The sequence below is a fragment of the Protomyctophum bolini genome (assembly GCF_963924005.1).
Source record: "Protomyctophum bolini genome assembly, chromosome: 22".
Classification (NCBI taxonomy): Eukaryota; Metazoa; Chordata; class Actinopteri; order Myctophiformes; family Myctophidae; genus Protomyctophum; species Protomyctophum bolini.
The window spans coordinates 18,547,433-18,564,193 of NC_137883.1; the positions used below are offsets into that span (position 1 = coordinate 18,547,433).

General features: G+C 42.3%; 2 protein-coding genes across 2 annotated transcripts in view; both read right to left on the reverse strand.

The window, feature by feature from the left end:
• ermp1 (endoplasmic reticulum metallopeptidase 1) overlaps window positions 1–16,761 on the reverse strand; it is a 42,804-nt gene that overhangs the window by 6,489 nt on the left and 19,554 nt on the right. The window contains exons 9-14 of the mRNA XM_080755418.1: window positions 12,377–12,551; window positions 10,943–11,133; window positions 9,896–10,048; window positions 8,886–9,088; window positions 7,802–7,917; window positions 6,943–7,106 (exon numbers count right to left, since the gene is read on the reverse strand). Of these exons, the coding sequence (XP_080611544.1) occupies window positions 6,943–7,106; window positions 7,802–7,917; window positions 8,886–9,088; window positions 9,896–10,048; window positions 10,943–11,133; window positions 12,377–12,551 (1,002 nt within the window). The remainder of the gene's footprint in view (window positions 1–6,942; window positions 7,107–7,801; window positions 7,918–8,885; window positions 9,089–9,895; window positions 10,049–10,942; window positions 11,134–12,376; window positions 12,552–16,761) is intronic.
• On the reverse strand, window positions 3,606–5,034 carry LOC308310407 (signal peptide peptidase-like 2A; the record flags this gene model as incomplete). The annotated part of the gene is made up of 1 exon (XM_080756752.1): window positions 3,606–5,034. Exon 1 carries the CDS (start codon window positions 4,977–4,979, stop codon window positions 3,606–3,608), a length of 1,374 nt encoding a protein of 457 aa, XP_080612878.1. The 5' UTR covers window positions 4,980–5,034.

The following is a 16,761-nucleotide window of genomic DNA, read 5'->3' on the forward strand; positions in this document are numbered from 1 at the left end:
TCTTGTTAAAACGTTTCAATGTTTAAACATTTATTTTAAAAAAAACAGACAGACTTAACCACTTTAAATCTGGCGCCCCTATTTTGGGCTTTAAAGAAAGGGGGAAAAAAGAAGAATCTAATAATTTGTCAAAATTAGCATTAATTGCAGATCTACAAGTTTACAATGCATACAACTTGCAGATTGGCTATTTTCGCTACTTTTGCATGACAATGTCAAACAGCACAAAGTATATATTTGTATGTGCCTTTTATTTCATATGGTGCAAGATACCGGGGTTGTGGCTCTTTCAGAGCGTGAACTCTGGGGGGAGGGGAGGGGGGGAAAGGGGGAAAAAAAAAAGTTCGAAAAATGTTGTATAATATTTTCATGTGTGAAAAATTAATAAAAAAAAAACTTTGATAAAAAAAAAACAGCACAAAGTACTAGAAGTATAAAAATAGGGCATTATAAAAAACTAAGATGAAATATGGAGATACAAGCTTTCTGCCCAACAATGACGTTCTAATGTTTCTCTGACTAGTAATCTGCTGTAGAGATCAACCACTGATTATCTAACCAGTAATCTGCTGTAGAGATCAACCACTGATTATCTAACCAGTAATCTGCTGTAGGGATCAACCACAGATTCTGACTAGTAATCTGCTGTAGGGATCAACCACCGATTCTGACTAGTAATCTGCTGTAGGGATCAACCACAGATTCTGACTAGTAATCTGCTGTAGAGATCAACCACAGATTCTGACTAGTAATCTGCTGTAGGGATCAACCACAGATTCTGACTAGTAATCTGCTGTAGGGATCAACCACTGATTCTGACTAGTAATCTGCTGTAGGGATCAACCACAGATTCTGACTAGTAATCTGCTGTAGGGATCAACCACAGATTCTGACTAGTAATCTGCTGTAGGGATCAACCACAGATTCTGACTAGTAATCTGCTGTAGGGATCAACCACTGATTCTGACTAGTAATCTGCTGTAGGGATCAACCACAGATTCTGACTAGTAATCTGCTGTAGGGATCAACCACTGATTCTCTGACCAGTAATCTGCTGTAGGGATCAACCACAGATTCTGACTAGTAATCTGCTGTAGGGATCAACCACTGATTCTGACTAGTAATCTGCTGTAGGGATCAACCACTGATTCTGACTAGTAATCTGCTGTAGGGATCAACCACTGATTCTGACTAGTAATCTGCTGTAGGGATCAACCACTGATTCTCTGACCAGTAATCTGCTGTAGGGATCAACCACTGATTCTCTGACCAGTAATCTGATGTAGGGATCAACCACTGATTCTCTGACCAGTAATCTGATGTAGGGATCAACCACTGATTCTCTGACCAGTAATCTGCTGTAGGGATCAACCACTGATTCTGACTAGTAATCTGCTGTAGGGATCAACCACAGATTCCGACTAGTAATCTGCTGTAGGGATCAACCACTGATTCTGACTAGTAATCTGCTGTAGGGATCAACCACTGATTCTGACTAGTAATCTGCTGTAGGGATCAACCACAGATTCTGACTAGTAATCTGCTGTAGGGATCAACCACTGATTCTGACTAGTAATCTGCTGTAGGGATCAACCACTGATTCTGACTAGTAATCTGCTGTAGGGATCAACCACTGATTCTGACTAGTAATCTGCTGTAGGGATCAACCACAGATTCTGACTAGTAATCTGCTGTAGGGATCAACCACTGATTCTGACTAGTAATCTGCTGTAGGGATCAACCACTGATTCTGACTAGTAATCTGCTGTAGGGATCAACCACTGATTCTCTGACCAGTAATCTGATGTAGGGATCAACCACTGATTCTCTGACTAGTAATCTGCTGTAGAGATCAACCACTGAGGCACCAAGGTCCCATTTCACATGATGTCCAGACATCCCAGGAATGACAATGCAGATTCAAGACTGATGCAATGGCAGAAGGCATATTCGTTTTGTGCCATATTTGCTTAAACCAAGAGCAGCTTTCTCAGCCACTATTATGCAAATGAGCTTGTAGCATACTTACTTAACACAAAAACTGCTCATGACCGTACGTTCCGCCATATAGAATCCAACCGGCAAGCGATTTTGGCGGAACATTCTGTCATATAAGCTTTATTATTGTCCGCATACCATTTCTCTGCTACCAGGAATTTCTTTTTTATTTATTTTATAACGTTTCGACCCTTACGGGTCTTCGTCAGGTATTATAGATGCCTGACGAAGTCCCGGGGTGACACCAAAAATGATCTCTCTGAAAACGTTTGGCACCATTGATCTCGAGTATAGATCAATAGGGCCCAACTGGTTCTGATGGTTCCTTGCTGGTCCGTCAATCTCAGCATGTTTCTCATAAAATGGAGGTTTGGTCAAGTCTTCCCCAAGCCCCCAGTAAGGCTATCCAACGTTGAAGATGCCACTTGGTAGTGGCATTGGTAGTGCTGTCGCCTCACAGCTAGAAGGTCCTGGGTTCGATTCCCGCTGGGGACGCTGTGGGCACTGGCGTCGTGTTCCCTCCTCCGCGTCATCAGTGCCCATACCCGAGGCGGGGGTTGGCGATATTGCCTTTCTGTGTGGAGTTTGCATGTTCTCCCCGTGTCCCCTAGGGTAGATACCCTCACAAAAACATGCCGTAATCCTGGTCTCTAAAACTACCTCCCCCTGGCCAGCCGGGGCGCCTGATGGAGGGGAAAGGAACTGGTCGGAATAACGTGTCCCTTCCACGCGCTACGTCCGGCCAGGGAAATTCCCCTCTGTCAGGTGAAAACAAGCAGCTTGGACTCCTCATGCATAGAAGGAGGCATGAGTTCAGTCCGCTGCCCCCCCAGGTTGGCAGAGGAAGTGTAGCGCCCAGGATTACATTAGATAATTGGCACTGGGTGAAAAGAAAACTGGGTTACAAAATCGTGGGATAAAAAAAAATATTAAAGAAGATGCCACTACCTACTGGCGAAATGTGGAATTGCAGCTGTTCTTCCCCCACAGTGTAGTGGTCATGTTTAGTTGTTGTTGTGTGAAACAGCACCACCCTGTGTTACCTCAGGGTTACTTATTTTCTGGTTGCCATGCTTGCAATTTAGGTATATATTTCAGCTGCGCTGCCTGCAGTCAGTCAGATCTCTTCAGCTCCAGTGTACTGCTGTCTGTGGCTCCTCTTGGGCTAAACAATGTTGTGAGTAATACGTTTATGATGGCAGGTTATTTTATGTCGTTTCTTGTTATTTGACACATGCTTTCTGACTGTATTGTAACAGTAATTTGGAAATGTTTTATTTTGTTGTTACAGTTTCACAAATTGACCAGTAAAACTTCATAAAGACAACGCCTTCTCTGTGGAGTTTGTTGGGAGATGTTTAGCTGGTGGGATAGCTGGCATCCTCAGCTAGTGAGGCATACACAGCAGCACTTTAATGGAAGTGGACGGACGTTCATGACTGACGTTCAGGCTAGGCTAGGCTAAACTTCCGCTCGCACGAGCCATTGAGTTATAATTATACTTCCGGAAGTCTTCCGGGTGCTTCAAAACGCCACTGAGCAACTTCCACTGAAATGAATAGCGGGGGGGTTAACGCTCCAGTTCGGTCTCTATCCTTCTTTATACTCTATGGTCTTCCCTCGTAGATGGTTCCTGCCCAGAACTGCTTCATCTCACCGCGGCGCCATGCTACCAGGGCAGTGGCGATCAAGGTGAAGGGCACCAAGTAGAGCAGGGCCGGCTGGCCCATTCCTGACAACTGCATCACAGCAAAGGTCACCACCATCCCCAGGAAGTAGGCAATACAGCAGGTGACAAAATAGGTCTTCTTGGAGTTGTTGATCCACACATCAAATCTGCTGCAGTAGGCCACCAGCAAGCCTGGTACCAAGATGTCTCCATAGCCCAGAAAGGAGAACTGCTGCTTCCCACACAGGTTATAAGCCCTTGCTGAGAATCGTGGCACTAGCATCATTAGAGGCATTTTTTCTGAAGGTACCTGGGGTTCAGCAAAGACCTGCACCACATCATCATGCTTCCTATTTACAGATGCGCCAGGGCCCAATGCAACCTGCGCCATTATGCTCAATCCGTTCTCAGTAAAGAATGGAGTGATGAAGACAAAAAATACATCATATACGAGCAGGAGGCTGAACAGAATCACACAGATCTTGAAGTTAGACAGTGAGAAATTCTTCATGAAGTACAAACAGAAGGCAATGGCAAGCAAATCTTGCAAGACCCAGATCCATTGTTCCTCATTCCTGTAGACTACCCAGACCGCTGCTATGCTGATGCATGCCGCAGCCAATATGAGCGACCGCACAGAGAAGTTACAATTCTGATTTGAGAACTGCATACTGCCACAGCCCATCTTGTCCATCACAGCATCTAGACAGTTATACAGTGCATTAGCAGAGCCCACACAGAATGTGCCGATAAAGAAGTACACAAGGACATTGTAGAAGAAGTACGTAAGGACAAGTGTCCCGCACATTGTGGCCACAAAGATGGTCACTGTGAGCGGTGAGTGCAGGGACAGAGCGCTGCTGTCTTCTTTGTTTTCACGGCCTCCCCTGCCCGACACACCGATGCTCAGCCGGTCTCTCTCACACACCCCTGACCAGTAACCTCCTAAGACCACCGTGATAACGGAAATCAGTAGCAGGACAACGCTAGAGTCAAATTGAGATGGCCGTGGAGCATATAGTTTCGCTTGCATCCCTGGGCCCGTACCAAACACGCGCTGTGCATCGAGTATGTCTGGGGTCCTCAAGAGAACCACAGGAATACGGATCTTCTCATACACTGACGGACTGGCTGAAGGGGCGACCAATTTGTCTGTACTGGAAATGATCAGAGCCGATGCGCCGAGATCCTGGGCAATTAGAGCCTTCTGACTGAATGGACAGAACCCTCTACTCACCACTAAGGCCCTGTCTCTTACCGCCTCTTGTCTGACTATGGGGGCCTCACACAGCCAAGAAGATACCAGGTTCATCAGTGGATTCTGTAAAGCACTTTCAAGTGTTTCTGGCAGGTGGCTCCACGCAGAATTGTACACAACACAGTACTCTTTACTAGAAACACCATTTGAAATGTGCAATATTCCCAGTTGGCAGTTTATCGGCGATGACGAGAAAATAACCGATAAAACGATGATCCAAAGCATTCTTGCCATATTGATGTTGATAACATTCACAGCTCAAAAAGCTCTCTCATTATCTCTCATTTGACATTTCATTTTAAATGACTTAATTGTGATGACGACCTTATGTCATAAATACATCAGAGATATGTCCTCATAAATGACTGATGTCATAGATGATTACGTCACAAATGGCCACATGTCAGAGAAAGAAAAATAAAGAAAGCTGCCAGGGGAGTCATAGTCATAGGTGATAAAACTCGTTGCTGTCGGGAGGAAAACTCAATTTTTGAGGATTTCGAGTTTTTGCATTAATCAGTGCTATTGAACAACCTTTAAGTCTGTGTGTCGTTTAGAAAACATTGAACCAATCGAAAGTAGTAAGAAACACTTATAAAAAACCTCTTAATACTCCGGGCGAGAGGCATGTTGAAGTCAGAAATGAAGACGGAAGTATAGCCATCTGGACAAAACCACGGAGAGCTCCATAGATTACGCGCAGCGAGCCTTTCTTTCTGAGTGCTAAACAGGGAAGTGAACGTCAGCGTGCATGTGCGAACAGTATGGTGCAGAAGGATAGGCCAACCCAAAAATAAAAGAAAAAAAATCGGAATATCTTTCTTTCTCGTTTGATATCAATGAAAAAGTGCTAGGACATGTGTACACATCCTCGCAAACCATCGTTTGGATTAGCTAGGACGGATCCACACGTCCTATGGTCTACATGGGTTAACCATTAGACCCTCAGACTGCCTGCTAAAGCAAATAACTCCACCACCGCTCCCCCCCTCATGCAATTAATTAACAATCTATCTATGAATGCACCATGTCTCTGTACGTGTGTACGGTTGTAATCCACGTAACTCGGGAACCGTTCACCCCACTGACTTCAAATTCGACACATGCTTTCCACACCACCACAGAGAGTGCAGTGGCCGGTGTTGAGTCGGTCGGACCCACGCTTGTCCAGAACCGCCACAAAAGGCCTCTGCCCGGGCTCTGGACAGGGACCATGCTCCATATATGGAGCTGGCCTGTTCTGACATCACAACACTCCATATTTGGGCATGCCTGACACAGAACTCCATAGGAATAAAGGGACACAGAGAGACAGAAACAGAAATCTCCATATATGGGCATAAAAGGGACAAAGACAGATGGGTGGAACGGATACTCTGACACGGGTACAACGGGTATTGCATAGCCGGGTGGGGCATCTACTCGGTGCTCTACAGCCGGGCACCGGTCTAGCATATATAAAGTCACAACACTAAACTTTGATGCGGCAGTATTGCTTTGTTTTCAAAATAAATCTTAATTTCCTGAAAAATGTATATTTCTCATTTCCTGAAAAATGAACATTTTGGAGTTAGGTGATTTCTTCCCGACAGCAAACATATATACTTAACTTTTTTTCATGCATAACAATATCAGATAAAAGTGGATTATAACCTATTTCCAGCAGCTGGCATGCTCTATTCTCGCTGCACAAGGTTAGTGAATAGCATGGCAAGTACATTGGTTATTTGCACTCTCTTTAAGTAGTGTCTGACTCTGGGCCAAAGATTTTTATGTCCTGTGGTCTATATTGTTAAACATTCAATATTGTGAAATTAGTTTCTACAGTATCAGCACAGCTAGTAGAAAAAAAATCCAGATACCAGTAGTATTGTACATTTATGACACATTAAGAATACTGCACAGAATAAATCTCACAAAACACAGGCTGAACTAGTGGTAATCAACAACATACACAATTGGTTGGATGGTCATAATTTCTCTTAAGACAAACAAGAAATGTTGGCAGTAGGGATACCTGTATTTCAAACCAGAAGGTCCATATGGGGGCATCTAGTCCATGTGAGTAAAAGATGAAATATTCCCCATTCAGGTCAAACTGGGGGGTCCCGTCCCCAAATGACCAGGTAGAGAGACTAGCTCCACGGTGAGGCATCAAATACAGGGACATGTGGCTAGGGCCTATACGAGAAATGATAGGAAACGCACACACATATACACATGCAAGCAGTTTAACAAAATTATACATAAAGACAAATGGGACGAAGAGTGTGTGTGTGTGTGTGTGTGTGTGTGTGTGTGTGTGTGTGTGTGTGTGTGTGTGTGTGTGTACACATACATATATACACACACAGCTCCATCTCAATGAATTAGAATATTGTGTAAAAGTTCATTTTCTTCCCTAATATAATTCAAAAAGTAAAACTTTCATATATTCTCAATTCATTGTGCATAAAGTGAAGTATTTAAAACCTTTTTTTGTTTTAATCTTGATGATTATGGTGTACAGCTCATGAAAATCAAAGAATCCTATCTCAACAAATTAGAATATATTACGAGACCACTAAAAAAAAGTTGTAGCCCAGACCAAGTATTAACTGCATACATTAATATACTTTTCAGAGGAAGAAAATGTACTTTTAATTCATTGAGATGGAGCTGTGTGTGTATAATATATATATATATATACCCCACAACAACCGCATAGTCACATATACCGGTGTATATATTATATATACACCGGTATATGTGACTATGGGGTTGTTGTGGGGTCAACTCAGATATTAACTTGATTTAAATGGCCTTTTTATGTCAGCCAACTACATTTGCAGGTTTATTTTTACAAAGCCACATGAAAAGAAAAACATAAAACTGACCTTGGACTTGGAAAGTCATCTTAACCGTTCCCCAGCTGTTGTATTCTTTTGAGACCAGGCTGAACTCCACTGGAAAGCTGGGAGACACCTCTGGAGCAGGAAGGTACCAATTCTTCCTACAATTACACAAATGCACATGAAAATTACACTTCATATGAACAAACCTGGCTGAGATAAATATTATTTCCAAACTAGACCCGGAAGCAGACCTCACCCTGCTTGGCTTTTATCCAAAATAACATGTTGGCTACGGTAACCGAACATCATACAGTATGTGTATTGTACATTCTACACTGTGTGCAAGTGTCTTTATGAGACAAAAAAAAGGTCCCAGGTGACTCCGTGGTTTAGGCAATAGCTAGAGCTGTTTCTGCTGAGAAATTAACTGATATTTTTACAACGCTGTGACTTCCCTCTGGCACCAGAACTGATGATGAGAAAACTAGACCGGCAACACAAACAGTGCTACTTCCTGCAGTGTAAATGACGGCTTCACTCAGCTAAGGAAGTATTGCTATCCTTAACTGTGCCCAGGGGTTCAACATAACTGTGGGGCAAAAGAATGTCTTGCAGTGTATCAAAAACATTTGTCTTTGTAAAGATTTTGTATTTCCGTTTCTTTATTTGTGATAAAAGACTAGCCTGGCGCAGCCAGACTTCATCTGCCTTCTAATGCATATTGCCCGAGGCAGTATATTAGTATCGCAACGCAAGGCTAATAAAAGACAGTGAACAGAGAGACAGACAAAGCAGGAGAGCGAGGGGTGATGACACGAAGAAAGGAGTCTTGGCTGGATTCGAAGCCAGGCCGGCTACAGGAAGGACTACACTACTTTATATAGCCATTTCAAGACTTCTTTATACAGATTATAGGTCTGTTAATAAAATGTTGCTTCACTCATTGACCTGACTCCTAGATACTGTATCTAGTCCTAAATATCCATACGATATCTAGTCTCATGACAACATTGATATATTATCATTATAATATACCAATATTACATCAATGTTGTGATTATTACCCAGTGCTACTAAAAACAAAAAAGTATTACGATAATGTCAAAAACAAGGATGTACTACTGACTTGCTCAGGAACTTGACAGGCAGAAACCAAGGGTAGCCGCAGAAGGGCCGGTCATCCCGGCATCGCGTGCGGATGGTGTCGTTGATTTCAGGGATGTGGGGTGTGATGTGGTTCATGGCGGTGTAGTCAAAGCTGTTGATCCACAGGCCTGAATCCCTGCTCTCCACCTGGCCATGGAGGTTGTGAAATGTCCGTGTGGTGTGCTGCGTGGATGGAGGGGGCATGGGAGTCATAAAATAGGACATTAATATATATATAGTTGTCATCTTAGTCAGTTCATCATTGTCAATGGGAATTTAATGTTTGTGTAGGACAAAAATCACACCCGTGTGAAGCGAGGAGCGCTAATATATTAAAGTTTAACTCATGTTGATTAGGTGATGTAATGGTGATGTAAAACAAACGGTGCAAACACACACATTAAACACCATTAACAATAAAGAGACAATATGACATAATGAGGCACATTATGAAATGTTCCCTTCATTGTCAATGGCATTTACAAAACAAACATTGAACTAAAGACAAACATGTATAGGAGGGGCTGGCGTCCCTCAAAAATAGACACTATGCCGATTTGCTCAGACAGTATGACGTAAAATTCTGATTGCGAATTCAGTGAGCACTTACTATGAGACCTAGCAGATCATGTCTGTCTGTCTGTGTGTGTGTGTCCCCTTTGTGCCCATATATGGAGCTGAGTGATTTGTTTGTGATTGATGCAACACACTCCATATTTGGACGTATAGCTGCTTTGGGGACTCCTTATATGGTTATGGCTAAGTTAAAAACTTAACTTAAAAATAACTTAACTTAAAAAAAAAATAACTTAAAAATAAATCATAAAACAACCCCAAATATGTACGAGCTGCGTTCGCTTCCCGCGTTTGCGCGTCTTACTGGTAGCTGAATATAGGAGGGGCTAGCGCCCCACAAAAATAAAACGAATACAAAGACAGCGACACTATACTATACACATGTATGCGTTTGCTTGTGTTATGAGTTCAGACCTGCAAGAAGACCCGTTTGGGCCGTGGGCTATCTTGATCAGCGGAATATGGGAACATGAGCCCAGAGGACACCACCAGGAACATAATGAGGAAGACTGAGGCCAGGCTCGCTAGGACCCACTTGGTACTCCGCACCAGGTAGATGAAGTGGAGCTGAGGGACAGAGAGCAGTGGAATTCATTCAGTAACTCCTCTCTGCACTGGCTACCAGTTAGTTCACTGTGTAGATGATTGATGTAAGAATTCTGATGATTATTATGACCACTTTCCCTATTTTGAGAATTTAATTATAGCTAAAATGCTTAAACATTTCCAAAAAATAGTGGAAATAAGTAACACATCTATATATGCCATCATGGCCCATAGCACTTACCCCACCCCCTTAGATAGCAATTCTGTAGACTTAGATAGCATTTGATACAGACTTATAGCATGTTATGTAGACAGCATAAGTGCATTGTATGTGCTATTGTCATAGCACGTCATAGTACATATGTATAGCATAGTAGTATAGATGTATAGCTTATATGTATAGTTTCATTATAGATATTCCACTGTTACTTTCTTAGCTTACGCATGTTTCATGATAAATGTTTTTATGTGATGTATTCCCATGCTTTTTGTTCTTGCTTAATGTAAGTCGCTCTGGATTAAGAGCGTCTGCTAAATGCCTAAATTGTAAATTGTAAATTGATATATAACCTTTAACGAAAACTCTAAGAAATTCTATGAATTACAAAACACATTTTCAAGAAGTAGCCAATCTTTCAGCACACAGCGTCATGTTTCTTCTTCATGTATTCATTATTCAACGTTTTTGTATTAATGTGTGTTTTTATGGTTTGGGGTTGTTGGCCCCAAGCCCAACCTTCCCCCATTTCAGTTCAGGATAGTTTGGCGTCGGTTTGTTAGACCTCTTCCCTAACCTATTGTCTTCCAGGCAATGGATTACAGTCTTAGGCAATGGAGTGTACAGTACAGTGTGCATATAGCCCATTTGAGTGGAGTTTACTCCCATGGAGTTATGGCCTCGCACTCAATACTCACAAAGAACGATGAGAGGAATATGGTGGTTAGCGTCACCAGTGAGGCCAGCACTACGTCAGGGGGGATTTCAGTGCCGCTGCGCCCCAGGATGGGCGTGAAGATCTCAAACACCACCCAGATGAGGAACATGAAGTGGACATATGGCAGTGCCAGGCCCAACATATACAGCACGCTGTATTTCAGTGAAGCTCCTGGAGGGGGCGCAAAAAAAAGGATTCTTGACCATGTCCACATTGTCTTGGCTCAATCCACATACCCGGCCCCCCTATTGGGCTTGTGCCTCCCTCTATGTAGCAAAATTGATGATACCCTATTTCATTCACCACAACTCAGATGGCGTGCTTGGAACGCTTGCAATCTTCTTGTCAAGCGATGTAAAAATCACAGCATGTTTTGTATCAATCAGTGGGAAAGGTGTATTACATACTGCCAATGATTAGAACGGGATAGTTTTTTTTACCTGCCTGTGCACCTTTACATGACTCCTCCTGAGTCACGTATGCCCTGAAGAAGATCTGATAGACCGAAAGCTTGCTCGAAATAACTTGAAATATTGCATAGATTATCAGTTTGGACTGCATGCACAAATGCACTATTGGCCATGGAGAATGAAACAAGACAGGGTTTAATAACGGAACGGTCTACATTTGTGGGGACTGCGATATCTATAAACTTTTATTTTAATCACAATAAACTATGCGCAAAAATTGATGCTTGGTAGAAAATCTCTTGATTTACATTTCCCAATTCTTAATTTACTTAATACAATAGAATAATGAGTCGTGAGTTGACTAGAAACTGTAAGACATAAAGGGTAACCAGTAAGACACGCAAACGCGGGAAGCGAATGCAGCTCGTACATATTTGGGTTTTGGACGTATAGCTGCTTTGGGGACTCCTTATATGGTTATGGCTGAGTCATGGTGACGTAATCACTCAGCTCCATATATGGGCACAAAAGCGGGACAGACAGACACACAGACAGACACACACACACACACACACACACAGACATGATCTGCTAGGTCTCATAGTAAGTGCTCACTGTGTTTGCAATCACTGCGTTCGCAATAATAGCTCTCAATTACAACAGTGACAATAATAAACTGACAATATTTTAACACTGATTTTATGTTTTTGTTTATTATGAGAATGCCAAATAACATAGGTATAGGTTTTGCAGATATAGGAGTTATATGTTATTGTCCTTAAACGGCCGTAGAAGTGGCATAATATCTCAGCTGCGAGATTCACCCTCACTTTATGATGTTACTAACACGCGCGTGATTATACAATTGGAAAACTTCAATGCATTACAATGGGACGTTCACAATGGACTGTGTTGTAAGACATACAGTAATAGGCTTGGGCACTAATAGGCCTGGAAGCTAAAATATGATAAAAAAAATGTTGCTGCATACATACTGTACATACCTCTATGCTTGAATTCCTTGGTCAGCAGCAGCTTGGTGGCGAGGGGGAAGGCCACCATAAGCATGGGCACGTAGGCTGAGCACAGATCCTGCTGGGTCAGCCACACCAGACTGCAGCACCACAGCAGCAGGCTAACATCAAAGTAGAGCTCACCCAGCTCCACTAAACGCACACCCTGCAGGAAAAAACAGCAGTGGTGGATGAAGGACTCACATGTTTTACCAATACTGCAATATAGAAGTACTCTGTTACAAGTAAAAGTTCGGAGTTCAAAATGTACTTAAAGTACGAAAGGTAAATGTACTCATTATGAACTGCAGAATATCCCATTTCAAGTTTTCAAATGTATAAAGATCGTTTGAAAATATGGGACGCATTGGGAGCTTGTAGATCCGCTTTTTTCAAATGGCCAGGCTGAAGTGGTCAATGATTATTTTGTAATAATAAACAAAATCTACAAAGTAACTAGTAACTTAAAGTTTTCAAATAAATGTTGTGGAGCAAAAGTACAATACTTGGATCCGAGATGTAGTGGAGAAGTAAAATAATTGGAAATACTCAAGTACAAATACCTCAAAATTGTACTTAGTAAATGTACTTTGTTACTTTACACCACTGAAAAAAACACAAACGGCACAGCGTGAGCACTGCTCGACTTTCAGTAGAAATTCTTCTCATGCCATCTATTTTAGTCATTTTAGGAGATGTCAGTACAGACAGCCTGGTGAGTACAGCCCTTGAAAAAGCATGATGATTTTTGCAACATTGCAGAATCTTTGTGTAAAGGGGACCAATCTCATGGACTACTGGTACAAAAATGATAGGCGAGAGAGCTTACTCTAGGACAGTGGCCCTCAAACGTTAATGATAGGCGAGAGAGCTTACTCTAGGACAGTGGCCCTCAAACGTTAATGATAGGCGAGAGAGCTTACTCTAGGACAGTGGCCCTCAAACGTTAATGATAGGCGAGAGAGCTTACTCTAGGACAGTGGCCCTCAAACGTTAATGATAGGCGAGAGAGCTTACTCTAGGACAGTGGCCCTCAAACGTTTTCATGTCATGTATTTGGCAGCCGACCTCCATTTGAAAATAGTTTGTGCCCGTTTGTGAGCTTATAAACTTCTAAAAGCTCACAAACGCATCACGATGTGTTGGGAGTTTATAGATCTACTATTTTTTAAATAGCCAAGAAATAAAATAGGGCTTAAATTTGTTTAAATTGTTCCTAATTTTGCTGGGGACCACCGGGGGTCCGCGGAATGAGAACCAGATCTCTAGGAGGTCACTGGACACAGTCAAGAACACCAGCCACTTGCCACCTGACACACACACCTGTGCCACGAAATAGGGGGAAATTAATTTCACTGCCACCTGTCTACACCGGCCACCACTTATTTGACAGGCCTATTTATTTTCTAACAAAAGGCGAGCCGAGTGCTCTCTTTATTGTTAATGGCATTTAATTTTCCCTTCATTGTCAATGGCGTTTTTTAAAATGAACCTTGAACTAAAACCTTGAACATTAAACCTGTATATAGGACGCCCCTCAAAAATAACATGTACGGGTTGGGGGGTTATAAGGAGGTGGGGGTAGTCACTAGACTAAGACTAATCATTTCCTCTACCTTTGGCATGCTGAAAGGTGGATTTTCAGGCCTGTTTTAAAGGACACCAGGGCTTTGCATTTTTTGAGGGAGGGAGTCAGGGCATTCCACACTTGGGTGGCAGTGCTGTAGAAGGAGAATTTTCCCATGTGTGTTTTGAAAGAGAGTGGTACCAGATCATTGTTCTCGCTTCCTCTTGTATTGTGGCTGTGGGAGCCGCTCACTCTTTTTTTAGGTAGTTTGTCAGGTATGCGGGTACAGAGGTCATAGAGGGCAAAGCTGTATGTACAATTTTAAATGTAAATGAAAATAAGAGAGGTCCCATCGAGACAGGCTTCAAGCACACTCTGAGCAAGGCATGTTAAAACAATAAAATGCCAGCCCAGTGGCCTTGTGGTTAGAGTGTCCGACTGTCTGCCCTGGGACTGGGAGGTCGGGGTTCGATCATACCAAAGAAGAAAAATGGGACCCAGTGCCTATACTTGACACTCGGCATCAATGGTTGGACTGGAGTAAATCCCTGCGGCATACTAGCGTCATGTCCAGGGGGTGTACATGTACATCAAGCTCACGCTACAGAAATAGCTTGATGTACATGGCTCGGCAAGGCTTAATTACATGTTAAAACAATAAAATGCCACTCGACACAACCATGTCTTCTACAGGCCGTGGCTAGGGGACTGTCAACTATCAAGGGTTGAGTGAGTACATCACAATTTGAGGCTAGGTGCAAAACTACAATGCAAAATATGGCCACACATTTGTGACATTTTTACATAATATAGCCTACAAATGACATTTATTATGTTACATATTTTAATTAATAAATGGTAAAAATTGACAAATATATTTTTTTACTGATTGAATTTATTCCTCGTCTTTGGATTAAGGTAGGCAAGGCTACCTTTTAATTAGAAAAATACACATTTACATTATGTAAATATAATGCATACAACTGTTCATTTTCATAGCCTACTTTAACCCTAGCTCTGGTCCATAGTATTAAGGGCTTCTCCTTAACGCTGTTACTCTCGAGTTCCTGTGCACGCATGAAATGCAGCACAGCCTGTGGACTGCTGCAAAAATAAAAAGAAAGATTTTGCTATTCACCAATACAAAGACTGTTTTGTGGTGTCAAAAGCCTACTTTTCCTAGTGGACACACTCTGAGCCCCCCACCAGGAAAGAAAATATTTCACCGGAAGAACAACAGACAAGATCTGTGGAGGGAGCAGTGGAGTAACAATATTCTTTTCTTCCGGTGACTTATTTTCTTTTCTGGCCAAAAAGTGCATTTTATACGTGTGATGGGGGGTTCAGAGTGCGTCCAGTCCACTAGGAAAAGTGTTCTTTTTATTTTTGCAGCAGTTGACAGGCAGTGCCGGGCAGTGCAGCCTTTCATGTGTGCGCAGGAAGTTGAAAGTACCATAGCGTTATGGATAAGTCATTAACGCTTTGGACCAGTGCTACTATATACGGTACATCGGCTATGCATATAAGGTTAAAGTATAGTTAAACTGATTATGAAACAATTACCAGGCGGCAGGCGCCCCTCACTTCACACAAGTTGGATTTTTCTTTTTACAGCATGAAACTGAGAAAACAGCAATATGTGCTGGCTTGAAAGAGTAAAAGATGCGTTTCAACTTTCAACCTAACAGGTCTTCCTCAGCCTGCATTTCTTTTAAAGCATGTATAGGACTTTGGCACAATGCTTGTGTTTACCCATCTTTAGTTGAGGCATAATGATTTTTATCATGTGGTTCAAAAGACAATATACACTTGTCATCACAATACAATTACAAAGCCAGACTAGATAAAGTGCCCCTCGGGGCACAGGTCTCCACCAGGCCAGGTCAGGTTGTCGCCTCCTGGTGGCGCTATAATAAATCGCTATAATAAATAGGCCAATGTGAAAAGGGTGCCATTTCTTTGGATGATTTGAGGCATTTTGTACCAAAAATGTGTTTTGCAAAAATCCACCTGTTGGTGGTGCTAGAACAGGCCAATGTGAAAAGGGTGGGATATATTCCTCAGCCTAGTAGGCAAGTCTGTGAAATTTTCACATAAATTGCACACACATTTTGAAAGCCAATGTTAGCCAATTAGGATGGAATATAAAATATGTAATAAGTATGCATCTCTCTCAAACAGTCCTGTTTAAACTTTTTGAGTAGGGTCTGTGTAAGCTGAATTATCCCCACAGAAGTAGGCCAAGAGCATTAGCATTGTTAGCAGCTGTCTCAGCTGACTCCTACACTTGTAGGGCAAGAACAGAATGGCAAATTATAAATGGCTGTAAAACAAGCGATCTGACAATTATTAAACATTTACAAACTATTTATTCCTTTATTATTCCTTGATACAAAAGCAACCATTGCCTAATCTATGATATTATACTTGCCTGCAGCTCGGGACAACAGGTATATTCTTTCAGTATTTTATTTCAGATGAGACAGATCGGATTTGTTACTTACGCAAGATTCACACATTTTCCTGTAACCATTATTTGGTTGTACAACACACCAAGTCACATTTGTGTGTACATGTGTGTATACATTCCACGCCTATTTCAGACCACAGTGCACTTCTGGTTGGCTGTGGATTTGTCTCTCAGAACAGTGACAGCGGAAAAGTGTAACTTTTCGTAACTTGTCCTTGCTCCGCCTAGTGCTGATGCGGGCACTCCTTGCCAGAAAATGCATGGACCGTCGCTGCTTTCTTCGAACATACTAGAAGTGACTGCAAATCCCGCGTTAAGGGGCACCTGCTGGCCTAGCGG